This window comes from Nycticebus coucang, chromosome 7 (assembly GCF_027406575.1).
Source record: "Nycticebus coucang isolate mNycCou1 chromosome 7, mNycCou1.pri, whole genome shotgun sequence".
Taxonomy (NCBI): domain Eukaryota; kingdom Metazoa; phylum Chordata; class Mammalia; order Primates; family Lorisidae; genus Nycticebus; species Nycticebus coucang.
Window position 1 is genome coordinate 65,473,309 of NC_069786.1, and position 18,268 is coordinate 65,491,576.

General features: G+C 39.5%; 1 protein-coding gene across 1 annotated transcript in view; it reads right to left on the bottom strand.

The window, feature by feature from the left end:
• Positions 1 to 18,268, bottom strand: part of LRP2 (LDL receptor related protein 2) — a 234,320-nt gene that overhangs the window by 182,256 nt on the left and 33,796 nt on the right. The window contains exons 2-3 of the mRNA XM_053597902.1: positions 3,099 to 3,206; positions 1,293 to 1,412 (exon numbers count right to left, since the gene is read on the bottom strand). Of these exons, the coding sequence (XP_053453877.1) occupies positions 1,293 to 1,412; positions 3,099 to 3,206 (228 nt within the window). The remainder of the gene's footprint in view (positions 1 to 1,292; positions 1,413 to 3,098; positions 3,207 to 18,268) is intronic.

The following is an 18,268-nucleotide window of genomic DNA, read 5'->3' on the forward strand; positions in this document are numbered from 1 at the left end:
TTAGCTCCTATCTCTGTCTTGCTCAGGACTGCCATTTGTTACCACTGCCATCCTGCAGAGCCCTACATAGTTAGCGGGTTTCCTCTTAACCACCTTGCCCTAATAAGGATCACCATCCCTTTGCTGCTGGCAGACCCCACAGCTGTCCTTGACGGGCCCCAACATGTTATTTAATTACAAACTTTTAGATCTGAACCAAAGCAAAATTCATGGGCATTTTGAGAATTTCTGTTCTTTCTCAAACCCTTAGCGGCCATTAGCTTAACTGCAAAGAATTCACACTCAATATTGAGCTCCAAAATCCTGAGATAAATTCCCAGTCTTCTATAAATGCATCTAGGACATACTGAAGGACATAAAATCTCCATTGCTAGTCCTTTAAAGAATAAATAAGTTTCGGCTCAGCACCTGTAGCTCAGCAGCTAGGGCACCAGCCACATACACCAGGGTTGGGGGGGTTCAAATCCAGCCCAGGCCTAAAAAACAACTACAACCAAAAAAAAAAGCCAGGCATCGTGCTGGGCACCTGTAACCTAGCTACTTGGGAAGCTGAGGCAAGAGGATAGCTTAAGCCCAAGAGTTTAAGGTTGCTATGAGCTTGTGACACCCAGCACTCTACCAAGGGCGACAATGAGACTCTGTCTCAAAAAAACAATAAAAATAAATTAAATAAAAATAAAATAAAATTATTTCCAAAAATATTAAAACACTCTTTTCCAGTTTGATCCCAAAGAAATTAGAATTTAAGGGTTTCTTCCAGGTTACCATCCCAAGCCCCCCAATGCCCACGAATACAGCAGTTGACAAGGTTCACCTCATTGCTACTATTTCCTTCTTGCTGCAGTTCATCCTGTGGTGGATGCAAAAGCCATCACTAAAGTACACCGCTTCCCACAGACCTTCCTAATTTCACTCAGTCAAAAAGAAGAGAGTTTAGTAGTGGAGTGAAAGGGGTAGAAGGCTTGAATGCAAAATATGCAGCAAGAACAGGACTCATCCAACTGCCAATCATACAAATGAAGACCCCCCACCTACACATACTAATAAATGTTTTGTTTCTTTCTTGAGTGTAATATAATCCAAATTAAAGAACCTATCTCATTTCTAATTGGCTGAGGTATGCTTATAATTCTTCAACCAACCCCTGAATGAGACTGCTGACTTGGGTTCTCTTGTCATTTAAGGTCCTGCTCTGCATTTATATAGAATCATCAATTCGTGTGACCTGTCTGTGACAGGTGAGGTTTTAGGTGTCCATAGGGCCAAAACAAGAACCATCTCCAAACACTTACAGCAATGACGTTCATCTGAGCCATCGTTACAGTCCTGATCCTGGTCACACACCCAGGTGTCAGGGATGCATGTCCCCTCACTCTGACATCGGAAGTAGCCTGTGTGGCAGGATGCAGGAGCTAAAAGGAACCAAAAAAGGACTCAATGTGGCAAGCATTCACCCCATCATACCAGCAAGCAATGCTTATTTCAGATGCTATGTCAACTCCTGATCAATTTATTGAAGGCAAATAGTAAACAACCCTTGTCCTGAAGTCTGTAGATTCTAATCAGAGTTCACTGCCAAATAACCTCAACAATGGTATCACAGCAAATTGATAATCCAAAGCAATATAAAAACAGAGAATAAAACAGCCCAAACACACATACAGATTTATGACCAGAATATTAAATTAAAAATGTAAGTAAAACTATGAGTTATTGTTAAATTTTTTTTGTAATAACTAATAGTAAATCATTATGATAAGCTAGAAAAATACAAGAGATTCAAAAAAGAAAACCCAGAATCAAATAATTATTATTTCCACACTTTACCTGTTTTGTATCTCTGGCAGGTTCTCTAACCCTCAACGTACACATCATAAAATAAGGACTACATTCCTCTCATGGTTTGTTGTTTTAAAAAAAAAAAAAAAAGTTAAATAACAAATGTGAAAGTGCCATGTAATGTTAGTTGCTATCACCATTGCCGTGGGTATTACTGTTGTTTTATTAATGTCACAGGTCAATAAAATGTAATCCAGAGAACAATTTCTGGATATTGTGGTTGGTATTAATTGTTCACTTATTCCTTCATCCCAGAATTCTTGCATTTTCACTCCTATTGTTTAACCAAAAATGAACTCAGGTAAGCCTGGAGGAAGCAAATAGATAGCAGACGATCCCATCTCTCCAAATAGAGCCACTCCCTTGCTCAAAGTGCTCCGCAAACTAGCAGCAGCAGTGTCTGGAAGCTAGGAGAAATGCAGACTCTCAGAAAGGCGAGGGACACCTCAGACATTCATGTGGAATCAAAATTCCCACTTTAATAAGGGCCTGGGCAATCCACCTCTGCATGAAAGCCTGAGAAGCACTGTCCCCTATTCCTCACCTACCCTCCCACATTCAAACACATCACCATCTAAACAGCACACCAAAGTTGGACTGTTCTGCCGTGCCACAGGATGGCCAAGAATACAAAACAAAATTAATTTTTCAGCTGCGTTCCTGGTTTGGGGATGATAACCTTGTCCGTTCACCTATCAGAATGGTAAAGTTGCGGCAGTATGACTGATGATCACCCATAGCAAATGGGGAAGAGTGATGGACCTAGGGCTAGGATTTGTGTGTGGACTCACTGTGAGGCTTTTCATAAATGACTTAACTCCTCTAAGTCCTAGTTTCTGAATCCAAAGCCTACCTCAGAGTATTGATGAGAGAACTAAATGAGAAAATGTAAAAGTGATTTTGTAATTACCTAAATTTTGTGTGTTCTTGTTGGTATACAAAATTTGCAGAGTGAGTATCCGAAACTAGAGGCTTCAGAAAACTGTACCAAATTTGTTTACATATCATTCATTTCATACCAAGGTCATGGTCAAGGGATAAGAGTGAAATAGAAACTGATGTGAATAGAACTCTTACCTCAGAAGGAAATAAAACAATTACCTATACCATCAGTTCTCTATTCAACTACACAGATCTCAAAAGACTTGAGGTCCAGATCTATCACTAAAAGCACAGCCCCTCTCTTGGTTATAGCTGAAATCACTATAAAACACGAATGTTATTAAAACTAGAGCTGAGCTTGTCCCTTCCCCACTTACAGCAACCATTTTCATCCGAGTCATCCGAACAGTCTTTGGTCCCATCACATCTCCAGGCGGCTGGAATACACTGTCCATTTTCACAGCGAAAATGATCACTGTCACACCCTGTAACATGCAAAAGAAAGACAATTTTAAAAATGCCCCACAGAAATTTCACACACTTTTTATACAAATGAAAAATTATTCACCTAATCAAGTAATCAAAGGAATATTATTTATAAAAATTAGGAAAATATTTTCATAATGATAATACAAAAATATTTGTTTGAGCCAGGTGTGGTGGCTCATGCCCAGCACCTCAGGAGGCTACGGTAGGAGGATCATTTGAGCCCAGAAGTTTAAGACCACCTCGTGTAACATAGTGAGATCCTGTCTCTACAAAAAAAAAAAAAAGGTTTAAAACTTAGCCAAGCATGGTTGCATACACCTGTAATCCCAGCTACTCAGAAAGCTGAGGTGGGAGGATCAGTTGAACCCAGGAGTTCAAGGCTGCAGTAATGATCACACCACTACTCTCCAGCCTGGGCAACACAGCAAGACCCCATCTCTTTAAGTGTTTGGAAATCATTAGGAAGATCATCTTCATACACAGTTGATTAGAATGTACCTTGAAATAACCAATTTGGAAAGCAATTTCACAACATATACATGTATCTTGGTTTTTAAAATATTTACTTTTTAACTTTTAGTGTCATTTTCTTTTTTTGTTTTGTTTTTTTGAGACAGAGTTTCATTATGTCACCCTTGGTAGAGTGCCATGGCGTCACAATTCACAGCAACCTCAAACTCTTGGACTTAAGTGAACCTCTTGTCTCAGCCTCCCAAGTACCCGGGACTACAGGCTCCTGCCACAACGCCCAGCTATTTTGGGGTCAGTTGTCATTGTTGTTTAGCAGGCCCAGGCTGGGTTTGAACCTGCCAGCCTCCATATATGTGGCCAGTGCCCTACCCACTGAGCTACGGGCACCACCTAAGTATAAAGATTTTCATCACAATATTATTTATAATAAAGGAAACAGCAAACCTCCTAAATTCCCAATAAGAAGAAAAGGATTAAATTTTCTTATATCTACATGTTGATATAGTAAGAACTTAAGAAAACGGATATGAAGAAATTCTAAATATTTAGAGAAATAGTTATAATATAATGTAATAAAGACCAGGGCACAAATTTTTATCTATAACAGACTTAGGGATTTAAACAAGAAAGAGAAGTGTAAAAGTGACGGGAATGTTAACAGTGTTTATCTCTGATTGATAGCATCATGAGTAATTTTTCATTTGCTTGACTGTACTTTTTTGAGTTTCACGCCCTACATTTGTTTTAAGTGACTTTTTATTACTAAGTCACATATTATAAGTTATGGCCCTCATTCTTAAATTTAGATCAATATTTTGGCTTTTATGCTTTGAAACTAATTTCTAACTTGCCAGGTTTATTAGCTCATCTCTGCAAACGAGTATTTTTTTAGCAGAAGAAAAAGAAAAGAAAAAAATCTCTGCAGCCAACCTAGACTGTACACACTTGTCACCAAAAGTTGCCACATTCCCAGGTGGCAGTAATATCCCCTAGTAATACTAGAAGGAGAATAAGTTCAACAAGTTCATTTCACTGCACAAATATATCCTGTGATTTCCTCCAAGCTTCCCCAAATGTCTGGCCGGTGACTTTCCCAAGTATGTGCCAAGTAGGAAATTTCTTAAAAGAAAGAAGACATCAGCCCAACTTGGAAAAGACTCAAAATCATTCTTTCACAACCCAAAGAATAAAAGAGTAATTTTTGGAGTGGGAAGAATAATTGTTATTTTCCCATGGATTTAAGCAATGATGCTAAATTATCCGCTTGGATTTTTGGCCCCCTAAATAAATAAACAATGTGCTATCCTGATTTGTATAAATGCAGGCATATCAACAGTGTGACGTAAACATAGTGAAATGATCTATTCCAGGGGTATATAGGCTACTTCATTCATGGAATGTTCAAATCTGATTGTCTGGTAGTGACATCCTGATTTATAACGTATGCTGCAAATGGTCAGAAACTTCCCTTGGCTAAATGTTGGTACCGAGTGGTACAGGAGTACGTACACCCAAATACCTTCTATAGACTAATGCATGATGGTGGTTGGTGGTGCAGGTCTGGGGTTGGTGGTGCAGGTCTCTTATCAACTACCTTTAAAACACAACAACCTCCCTTGCAAAAATGCCCCTAAGGAATGTACAAATTCACTCTGGAATCTCAGAACTTCTCATTGGATTTCGTTCTACAAAGCAATATTTCCATGGGAGATTAGGGGCTTTGGAGGTTTAGATATTAACACAACATATAGTAAATCACTTTTATCAATTAGGTCTATTGTTGGTAATCCAACGTGATACATTTCTAAGTTCAGTACATGTGTCTCCCTTAGTTTCTAATGATTTCTGGCTACAAAATTATATCAATCATAAAGAACAGACCACTTACACAGAGTTTCATATTGCTATATGAAAGAGAAAAGCATAAATTTAGAAACTGATTATTTAGAAGAAAATTCTCAAAATATACTGCCTATTTTTGAAAATATACATAAATAATGCTATTCATTAGGCAAATTTTATCAAATTTGAGGGATTTTTGTTTAGTTTGCTAAAATACCAAATTAAACACATCATGAAAAGCACAAAATATAAAGACCCAAAAGTCATTTTTTTAAAACACTTCAAAGCCAATTATTTAAAATCCTATAAAAAGTGAAACTGATGAGGAAATGTTGCAATAAAGAAACTTTTTATAGGTAGCAATTTTCACATTTGATCTCCTAATCACTCCATTATCTAATGTAATATATCAAATTCAATTTACTCAATTCATCAACAGATCCATGATAATTCGTTTGTCAAATTCACCATTTCAATAGCAACTTCCATGCCTGTTATAACTCCCAAATGACTATTGTTTGGAAATATCTCTCCAGAAAAAACAAACGGACACTCTATCATGCTAGGTGACCTCCCAGTAATTAGTCAAAATGCTTCACTGGAATCAGAGGCTTGTCATTCATTCTGTTATAAAGAAAATATGTGTTGTTTCAAAACAACTGCTAGTGAAAAGGTCTAGGTTAAATCTGATAACAATTGCAGGCTCCCCTGACTTCAACTGGTGATATGCACTTTATTTTCTCAGTGTTTTGTTTTAAGTAAGTAACCTTTATTCAAAAGCCCTCCAAAGGCTGCTGGGTATTATCTATGCTTAGTTATTTCATTATTTGAAGTAAAAACCAAACAAAATGGGGGAATAATTTTTTTTTCTCCCTATGTAGAGCAGGGTTTAAAACTTCGTACAACACACTGAAATGGACATAAATGTATTTATGATCTACGTACAAAAGACTTAATTAAAAAAAAACTTCGTACAACAAAGAATTTCTAGTCAACCAGTCTTTTTTTTTTTTTTTTTTTTTGTAGAGACAAAGTCTCACTGTACAGCACTCGGTAGAGTGCTGTGGCCTCACACAGCTCACAGCAACCTCTTAACTCTTGGGCTTACGCGATTCTCTTGCCTCAGCCTCTCGAGCAGCTGGGACTACAGGCGCCTGCCACAACGCCCGGCTATTTTTCTGTTGCAGTTTGGCAGGGGCTGGGTTTAAACCCACCACTCTCGGCATAAAGGGCCGGCGCCCTACTCACTGAGCCACCAATCTTATAGTCAACCAATCCAGTTTTAACTAACAGGCAACATTGCAATCACTTACGTAAACTTAAAACATTTTCCCTCTAATAAAAACCAAGAAGGAACACATAATCCATACTGAAATAAAATCATTTTGTTAAGAACCAGGCAGTTATTCAAAAGGAACCATCAGAACCAAATCTCGCCAACAATAGCCCCTGCCTTTCCCGTGAATCAGAATTAATGGTACAAAGATTTAAAAATTACCAGCTCAGGGGGCGGCGCCTGTGGCTCAGTGAGTAGGGCGCTGGACCCATATACCGAGGGTGGCGGGTTCAAACCCGGCCCCGGCCAAACTGCAACAAAAAAATAGCCGGGCGTTGTGGCAGGCGCCTGTGGTCCCAGCTACTCGGGAGGCTGAGGCAGGAGAATCGCCTGGGCCCTGGAATTGGAGCTTGCTGTGAGCTGTGTGACCCATAGCACTCTACCAAGGGCAATAAGTTGAGACTCTGTCTCTACAAAAAAAAAAAAAAAAAATTACCAGCTCAGCACCTGTGGCTCAAGCAGCTAAGGTGCCAGCCACATACACCTGAACTGGCGGGTTCGAATCCAACCCGGGCCCACCAAACAACAATGACAACTGCAACCAAAAAATAGCCGGGCATTGTGGCGGGCACCTGTAGTCCCAGCTACTTGGGAGGCGGAGACAGGAGACTTACTTGAGCCCAGGAGTTTGAGGTTGCTGTGAGCTACGATGACACAGCACCCTACCCAGGGCAACAGCTTAAGGCTCTGTCTCAAAAAAAAAAGATTTAAAAATTACCATCCTAAGTGCTTTGTCGACATTAGCTCATTTAATCCTCATATCAATCCTATAAGACAGATGTCATTATTCTGAACATTTTATAAATAAAATGAGGCACAGAGCAGTTTAGTAACATGCCCAACATTCAACAGCAAACATGTGCAAGGCAAAGATCTGAAGCCGACAGTCCTGGTTCCAGCAGCCCTGATTCACTGACCAATGCTCTGTGCTCCCATTACCAAAAACCAAAAATGTTTATTCCACTAAAATCAAGAATGAATGCAAAAATTTACTTCTTTTCCAAAGTTGTTATAACTTAATCATTAAGTGGGCTGGTATAGAAGCCACAGAACTTGAGTCAGAGAAGAAAGAGTAGTCTGCTTGTGGACTAACAGAATTTAAAAACTCTGGGGCTTAGGAAACATTGCAGCAATCAAAAGGCAATTTAGGCTTGACCCCAGTAGCTCAGCGGCTAGGACGCTAGCCATATACACCAGAGCTGGTGGGTTCGAATCCAGTCTGGACCTGCCAAATAACAATGACAACTACAACCAAAAAATAGGTGGGCATTGTGGCGGGCACCTATAGCAGCAGCTACTTGGGAGGCTGAGGCAAGAGAATCGCTTGAGCCCAAGAGTTGGAGATTGTTGTGAGCTGTGACACCATGGCACTCTACCCAGGGCCACTTAGTGAGACTCTGTCTCAAAAAAAAGGAAATTTAAAGAAAGAGTTTCAATCTCTTTGAGAAAATATATATTATATATAGGAATAAACTTGTTTTCCAGTCTTCTAGAGTCCAGTGCCAAGGGGACTAAAAAACAAAAAACAGTAATCCTTTCTTCATAGTTATATCCCAAGCTTCTTGGTGTTAAGATATTAGAGTAACAGTGCCCAGAGGAGGGAAGAAGTCCTTTGTTTGTTTTCCAGAGCAGGGACCATCACTGGACTGAGAACCCCCTATTTACAGCCTCTGGCAGGGTGCTGAGCACTTGTGGGATGGCTAACACCGTCCCCCAATGTTTGTTACATTGGGTAACAAAAATTCCTCTTTGTAAAACTCGGTCTATTAAGATTTTATCACAGAGGGCAGTGCCTGTGGCTCAAAGGAGTAGGGCACCAGCCCCATATGCCAGAGGTGGCAGGTTCAAACCCAGCCCCAGCCAAAAACTGCAAAAAAAAAAAAAAAAAAAAAAAAAGATTATATCACAGAGATATAAAACTACCAGAACAAACAATGAGACTTTAAATAGGAATTTACAATGTCAAATCCATAGACAGAAAAATGAAATCTTTTGAGATAAGAGGAATAGCAGAAACATTTAAAAAGGAGAAAAATATTGGATCATATGAATATTCTTTTTACCCTTTCCTTTTAAGAGTTCCTTCTTCCTTCCATGAATTCTCTTCTTTGAAGAGAAAGGCTAGTGGTAGTCAATAGAACATTGTCCAAAGTTAACAGAGTAAGGTAATTTCTATGGCAAATCCTATTTCCCTGCTAGATCCTCTTAAACAAACTGGTCCTTCCAAACACTTGATCTACCTGAGACGGTACATGTGCTCTGTTTAAAAATGTATACAACTAAATAGTCATACCTTCTCAAAGAAACAAATTTAAGAGGCAATTCCTTCATTTATCCATAATTTTCACTTCACTTTTTTCTGTACTTCAATTTCTTCGGTATTAATAAACATACTTCTGATATTTATGATGCATTGTAGATACGTCATTTAAGTACAACTTTAAAAAAGAATATAATGCCAGATTCACTAAAGCCACAAAAAATTTCATAACTATGTGCAAAACATTGTCCTGGGTTTGAAGAAGAAAAAAAAAAAGATGATATATGATCTTTTTATTCAGAGCTTACAAGTTTATTGAGGGTAAACATTTCTTATACATTATAAATTAAATACCCATACAACAAGAATATTTACCATTTATTAAGCACCTACTATGCATTGGACAATATATAAAGCCTTATTCTCATCCATGGAATCCTTAGCTTCAGCCTCCCAAGTAGCTGGGACTACATGTGCCTACCACAATGCCCAGCTATTTTTTTTTTTTTTTTTTTTTTGGTTGTAGTTGTCATTGTTGTTTGGCAGGCCTGGGCTGGATTTGAACCCACCAGCTCCAGTGTATGTGGCTGGCACCCTAACCCCTGAGCTACAGGTGCCGAGCCCATGGAATCCTCCTAGAATTGTATGAAATGAGATTTGTACTTATTTAATAGTGGGGAAACTGAGACTCAGTGACATTAACCAACTTCCTCCAGGGTCACAAAGGTAGAAAATGTCAAAGTCTGATTCAGACCCAAGACCTGTGCAATTCTGGAGTCTGCACTCTTATACTCTTTTCATCATCCCACTTCCCACAAAACAAATAACAGCTTTTGTTCACCCAGAACTTGCCAGCGGTATTTTAAATGTCTTCCATGCATTATCTTGCTCATCCTCACAACAACCTTGTATAATAGTATTAACAGCACCATTTCACAGATGAGGAAACCTTAATGAGTAGACCGCCAAGGCCCAAGCACAATAAACCTATGAGATGGAGAAAAAAGAGCCTTGAGCACCAAGCAAGAGTGACAGTGTCTACAAATCAGCTGGGTGTCAGAGTGATCCCTCATGCCAATAACTGTATTAAAACTAAAAGTTGCTCTGCACAGGTGCAAGCCTGAACTAGCCCACACACTTTGGCCATGAGGAAAGCTTGGAGCTTTCAATCCCCAGAACCTTCCCCAGAGCACAAGCCCAGTAAAGCAGCTGCTATCAGAGATGGATCTTACCTTGCAGCCCCTCCACCTGCCTCAAGCCCAATCCAAGGCAGCTCCACATGCAGGGAAAATTGCCAGCAAGTTCCACAGGACATCACCAACAACATCCATCCTACCAACCATTGCACAACCGCCTCTCCAAGCTAAATGAAGCTGAGTGTCCAGCCCACAGATCTCAGTCAGCCCTCAAGTCAGTCAGTTGATCTCAAAGACTATGTATCTACTTTTTTAGTAATTAAAGTGCCTTTTCAATGATTTAAAGCCAGCAGAACGTAATGCACTACTTTAGAGTAGCCTCTCAATTTGGAGGAATGAGAAATTTAAAGTTACCACCATTTGTAACAAGCTACTCTTCTCCCTCTCCATTAAACGTCAGGTACTGGCTTTCTCCCTTCCCCACAGTCTCTAACATTCCACTTATTTTTCAGTGAGCACCTGCCTGCCTACAATCAGGCTGTCGATCAGCACTCCAGAGCATTATAAACAGAACCACGCTTCCCAGAGGGGACACTCTTGGTATTTAGGGTGGGACAATTACTGGTCTTGCAGAACTGTCCACAGTAGCAGTACCACCACGAGGAGAGAACACAGTAGAATCTCTAAGCAGCTGAGACCGTCAGAGCTCAAAACATCTTAACCCACATGAAAGAGATCATCTAAGAAAACCCCTATAATAAATTCTTCCTTCTAAAGGTAATAAAATCTCTTAAACAGCAATCTCACTCCTTCTCACCCATCAGTAAAAGGACCTGGGATTGGGCAATATCATGCTGCAGCTGCTAGTCCCAGCAACTTGAAAGGAACTCTCCTGGGAGTATGATAAAGAATCTAAGTTCCAGAGAGGCCAGCTTCAGCCTGGAATGCTCCACAGAGCGTCCACAGGCTTACCCATTCAAGGGGAGGGGGGGCAACACCAGAAAAAAAAAAAAAATCAAACATTTATAATTCACCAAGTAATTCTTCATTAATGCAAATGAGCCCTATCTCAGAAAACAAAGTCGTTCATTTTATGATGCAACCTTTTCTCATCTGGCTAATGATCAGGAAAAAAAAAATTCTCCAGATGCCCTCTCAGAAAATAAAAATAGAAATTGACGATCACTTAAGTGCCCAAAACATTCAAAAAGTCTCCAAGTTTTTACCAAGAACACTCAGCAATGAAAACTTCTTACTAGCCAGAACCAAAGCACTGAAACTGTATTTGTATTAATCTTTTCTGTACTTCCCTTGAACAATTCATACAGTGTTTTCTCTATCAGCTAAGACTGAGATTGCTACAGAGGGACTCCCGCTATACATGGAAAAAAACAAACCCAAGACCTTCTTCTCTCTTGTCCCCCCGTTCCTACTGGGACTAACTGGTTATTTACATTTTTTTCTTTTTATTTATTTATTTATTTATTTATTTATTTATTTTTATTGTTAAGTCATAGCTGTGTACATTAGTGCAATCAAGGGGTACACTGTGCGGGTTTCATATACAATCTGAAATATTCTCATCAAACTGTTCAACGTAGCCTTCATGGCATTTTCTTAGTTACTGTATGTAGGCATTTGCATTTAGTAAGTTTCACCTGTACCCATTCTAAGATGCACCGTAGATGTGGCCCCACCCATTACTCTCCCTCCACCAAAACCTCCCCCCTCCCTTCCCCTTCCTTGGCCCTTTCCCCCTTATAGGCTGTTGAAACGAATACTATCCAAATAGAAGAAAGTTTAAGATGGTCTGTCTGCCTGGGTAGAAAATTATTCAATGGGGCAGCGCCTGTGGCTCAGTGGGTAAGGCGCCAGCCCCAGACAAACTTCAACAAAAAAATAGCAGGGCGTTGTGGTGGGCACCTATAGTCCCAGCTACTTGGGAGGCTGAGGCAAGAGAATCACCTAAGGGCGGCACCTGTGGCTCAGTCCGTAAGGCGCTGGCCCCATATACCGAGGGTGGCGGGTTCAAACCCGGCCCCAGCCAAACTGCAACCAAAAAATAGCTGGGCATTGTGGCGGGCGCCTGTAGTCCCAGCTACTCGGGAGGCTGAGGCAAGAGAATCGCTTAAGCCCAGGAGTTGGAGGTTGCTGTGAGCTGTGTGAGGCCACGGCACTCTACCCAGGGCCATAAAGTGAGACTCTGTCTCTACAAAAAAAAAAAGAGAATCACCTAAGCCCAAGAGCTGGAGGTTGCTGTGAGCTGTGATGCCACAACAGTCTACCAAGGGCAACAAGTAAGATTCTGTCTCTAAAAAAAAAAGAAAATGACTCAAAGTACTTAAGTGTAAAATGCCCTTCAGCACTTAATGATTTAATTTACTCTGTAAAAAACTTATAAATCACCCCCTATTTAAGAGCTGATTTCCAATCCCAATCACCCAAAGGATTCCTCTCTATGGTTTCTTGATTAGCAATATAAATTTTTGGAAAATGATTGGAATCAAACACTAAGAGTTAAATTGACACTCAAAACAAAAAAGTGGTTACATACATCTCTAGGAAGGCAGCTTTCCTGCTTAAGACTTTTAAATGGTGTAAGATAGACCAGCTCTCACTGCAAAGACAGCATTTATAGACAGCATTAAACCAGAGTTTTTCTGATTAATTAGAACCAGTGTTGAATCATAAAGCAAGTAATATGGATACATTATAAAATTGCAAGCATCACTTTTATTTTGGTCATCTTAATAACTAGATTACCAGGTTATCCAATGAATAATAGTTTGATACTGAAAATTATTACAATAGCAGCAGGAGCAATAAATTGACTCTCGATTGGCAGGTTTGGTAATCCTGCACAGTCAAGGCTAAATTGTTTATATCTACTAAACGGAGCTTGACTGAATCACATAAACACCTTGCCATTCCTTCTGCCTAACTCCACGTTATTTAGCTCTTGACTAACACAATAGTTAAAACAAGAAGCTCTGAAGACATGAAAAGAGGCAAAGATAGAGAGGGAGAAACAGAAAAAGTACAGAGAAGAAGACAGACAGGGCTAAACGGAGAGATGTCAAGGTTAACCATCAGTTTCCAAGACACTAAATTTAATGAGACCCAGTATCTGACACCCTACCCCGGATTTAAACCAAGGCATTTAAACACCTGGCAACTTGCACCTTAACCTCAATTTGGGACAAAATGGCAGTTCATCCTTATTTAGCTATAGCCCAAATCTAGACTGAACTACTAGGTAATTGCTAAATGGGTGTACAAGTCACCAACTACATGCTAGGAATTAAATAACCTCTCGTTCTGCAACTGTACATTCTCAGAAAGTAGAGATTACTTTACTCTGACACAATCCATGCTCTAACATCATTAAGAAACTCTGATGACCTGAGAAGGGTACGGGTGAAACCTACTAAATGCAGAATATAAATGTCTGAACGCAATAACTAAGAAAATGCCATGAAGTCTGTGTTAACCAGTTCGATGAAAATACTTCAAATTGGCGGCGCCTGTGGCTCAGTGAGTAGGGCGCCAGCCCCATATACTGAGGGTGGTGGGTTCAAACCCAGCCCCGGCCAAACTGCAACAAAAAATAGCCGAGCGTCATGGCGGGCACCTGTAGTCCCAGCTACTCCAGAGTCTGAGGCAAGAGAACCACCTAAGCCCAAGAGTGGGAGGTTGCTGTGAGCTATGACGCCACAGCATTCTACCGAGGGTGATGGAGTCAGACTCTGTCTCTAAAAAAAAAAAAAAAAGGAAAGAAAATACTTCAAATTGTATATAAAACCAGCACATTATGCCCCATGGTTGCATTAATGTACACAGCTATGATTTAATAAAAAAAAAAAGAAAGAAAGAAAGAAACTCTCATGACAGCTCTGATCAGAACTGTTTATGATTACAATGATGGCAGGGCTCATTACATTGTTATTCACACAAATAGCGAACATTACCAACAGTCTGATTGTTAGATGAACAGCTGAGGTGCACCCACATGTATGACTCAACCATGATTATTTAGTGAGAACCATGCAGGGCTTCTGCTAACAAAGTGAGAATTTTCTGTAACTGTTAAGAAATATTGTGCAGCAAGAATGCCAAAAGATATCCAACAAGAAGTTTAAAAGCATTTTCTTGGGCAGTAAGTACTGATAATTAATCCTCTAGTAAATTGAAATTGACTTTGTTAATAAAAATGTATTACATCATTCCTATTTTTAAAAATTGGTTTTGTTGATGTTTTACACAATATTTTTATGTTTTTCCCTTTCTAGTGACAAATTATGCCTTGGAAAGGATTTTATAAGCAGAAATTCAAAATATTTCTTTCCACCATGACCTGATATATGAAATATAAAAACAGAAGAACAGATGAGACTAAGTGATCAAAAAGGGGGTGACAGTTAAGAGGACAGGAATTTAACCGAGCATTATACTAAACTGTGAGCTCTTACGGGCAAGAATGAATACCTCTGTATTCCCAGTACCAATCATAGTACCCCCTGGTAACCAGATGACTCTCTAAAAGAGCAATATCAGGGGCGGCACCTCTGAGTCAGTCGGTAGGGCACCAGCCCCATATATCGAGGGTGGTGGGTTCGAACCTGGGCCCGGCCAAACTGCAATAAAAAAATAGCCAGGTGTTGTGGTGGGCGCCTATAGTCCCAGCTACTCAGGAGGCTGAGGCAAGAGAATCTCCTAAGCCCAGGAACTGGAGGTTGCTGTGACCTCTGTGACGCCACGGCACTCTATGGAGAGTGACAAAGTGAGACTCTGTCTCCACACAAAAAAATAAAAGCAATATTAGATATATTAGAATATATGTGTAAAACTGAGATGAATTCCAAAAGATAATAAAGAAATCTTGAAGATTTGCAGACTTACATAATGAATCCTGCTTTTAGAGTCATTGTTTCTTTCAATCTAATCAATGATTCAATAATCCTCTTTAAAGCTGTCCTATGTGAGAGGCCTGAGAGACTCTAAGAAGTTGATATATCCTTGGGAGCCCGTTCAGGTCATCCTCTGCTAATATTTGGGCAGGACCTCCAAAACATTACATTTAAATCCAGAATTACTCTGGAGTAGAATGTACTCTACACCAAAAAAAGGGGGGCAGGATAACAGGATGCTTCAAGAATATATATGATTCCAAAAAGCAAAATTTGCGATTTTTATTTTAATAAGTTTGCTAACACAGAATAATGATGATTTTAATTTCCCTATGCAAAGGAAAAGCTGATTCTGTTAACATGTAAATCTATAAAATAGGACATATTATATTTGCAAAGACTCTCAGAGTAGAATGATACTAAATTTCCTGCGTCTCCTCTACTACATTGATTTTAACAGACTGAACAGAAGAACTTCAGAACAGGCCTGGCCAGACGGTTATCTGTTGCACCAGGAGTCCTTTGGCCCTAGTTTGTTATGCTTGGGCTCAAAACAGCATTTATAGGTCTCCAAATCACTTCCAGGCTCTATAAATGTCATCACTTCACAAATGTTATAATGTGATTGTGATGACCTGAAACAACTCAATAGCTTGTTGACACAGAATCAACAATATTATATTGCCACCACCTGATACCTATGTGTAATGAAATTATGTTCAGGTTTCTGTCCCTAAACAATGAATGTATAACGTCCCACTATTAATAGCAGCTTAAATAAAATTATAAGTTTATCTGCAATGATAGCCAAAACAGAAAATAAAAGGTACAGTATAATTCCTAAGGTTTTGCCTGATCTCTGTTTTAAGTACCGTAAGTAATTAAATTAAAAACCTACTGTCACTATTACACATTTTTAAACATGCATTAAAATAGAATCTTAGAATTTTAATGTTGGGAAAAAAGTAGTAGCTTCATAGTAATAACTATACCACAAAATACATACGGTAAAATCTCTACCAACTGACACACAAACTAGAACCATTCACTTACTAAAGTTTTGTTTATATCAAACTTTTTTGAAAGGCAATTAAAGAAAATAAACTGATGTTAGAAATATAGTCAAAATGGAGTTTTTAGTGGCTGTCCCAATTCTGGAAATTGAGTGAAAATAGTTATAGTCTTGAATAGCCTATGAATGAATGAACTAATATTCAGAATATGGGTTCGTAGGCATCATGGTAATTTTTTTGCTTTTGCTTTTTATAGCATGATAACAATTAAATAAAATTTAAGTTAAATTCAGTAAAAACTTCAGATTTTTCTCTTTTTTTGTAGGGGGGGTCTCACTTTTTTTTTTTTTTGAGACAGAATCTCACTGTGTCACCCTCGGTAGAGTGCAGTTGCGTCACAGCTCGCAGCAACCTCAAACTCTTGGGCTTAAGAGATTCTCTTGCTTCCGCCTCCCAAGTACCTGGGACTACAGGCGCCCACCACAATAATCGGCTATTTCTTTAGAGACAAGTTTTCACTCTATCTTTTTGTTGTTGTTGTAGTTGTCATTGTTGTTCAGCAGGCCCAGGTTCGAGTCCACCAGCCCCAGTGTATGTGACCAGCTCCCTAACCACTGAGCAACAGGCACCGAGCCCAGATTTTTCTATAAGGGCTAAAATAAGATATCAATGAAAAAAAATACAGTCTAAGAGCCAAGAGACACAAGACTTTCAACCCTGGCAATAGCAATGACTCTGTCTATATATCATTCCCAATTCTACATTCCATGAGAGCAGGAACTGTTGTTGGTCAGATACTCACCATTGAACCTTCATTCAATAAGTATTTGTTATTTAACTGACTTCACTTGGATTTAAACTGATAAGGTATACAGTTTTCTTACCTACTAAATTTTGCCCTGCAAAATCAGGTTATGGTAAGTATTAAGGAGGGAGGACCATAAATCACTAACCCAATGCCTTAAGTACTGTACTTCCCCCAGGAAAGCTGGTCCCCCCCCAAGTGTTCAACCCCTCAAACTCTAACATTCTGAGAGTTGCTCAACCCTTCATCCAACTTTAAGAGTTGTTCCCCTACCATCTGTTCTACCATGGACAGAAAACTTTCAAAATCTATGCCACCTTGCTTGACAGAAAGCGCAGCATTGAAAGTAAAGGTGCTGGTGGGCAGTGCCTGTGGCTCAGTGAGTAGGACACTGGCCCCGTATACCCAGTCTGGTGGGTTCGAACCAAGCCCTGGCCAAACTGCAACAAAAAATAGCCAGGTGTTGCGGCGGGTGCCTATAGTCTCTGCTATAGTAGTCCTGCTACTCGGGAGGCTGAGGCAAGAGAATTGCCTAAGCTCAAGAGCTGGAGGTTGCTGTGAGCTATGACGCCACAGCACTCTACTGAGGGCGACAAAGTGAGACTTTGTCTCTAAAAAAAAAAAAAAAAAAGGGAAGAAAGGTACTGGTGGTTGCTTATCTCCTGCCTATGAACAAAGTATCCACTGGCCCAGTCTTGAGTCAAAGGCAAGATTTATTCTAGTAAACATGGGTCAAGCTAGAGCCAAACCAAGCCTGCCACCAATTTCCTATTTTATTTTATTTATTTATTTATTTATTGTGGTTTTTGGCCAGGGCTGGGTTTGAACCCGCCACCTCCAGCATACGGGACCGGTGCCCTACTCCTTGAGCCACAGGCGCCACCCCAATTTCCTATTTTCTTATTTATGCATTTTTCAATTTTCCTACAATGATCATTTTTATCATTTTTTTCTATTATAAATCACTCAATCTCAGATGATCCTCTGGAGTTCTATGTAAAATATTCTTAGGTATGTAATTCCAGCAACAACAAACAAATTGGTAATAAATATAAAAGCTTTCCCAGAGTGAACGTCAAATCACTATACTACACAGTAAACTTGGACATTATCTTTCCATAATCATGACCTCAACTCATGCCTTGATATAAGACATAGCTTGAGAACACAAAGAAATTCAGGATTTTAATCTACTGAAACTAAGCTAAAAAGCTTTCCATTTAGAAAATTCAGAGATTCTCCAGCTCCTAGGGTTAAGAGAATTAAATGTCAAGTTCCTCCTAAAAGA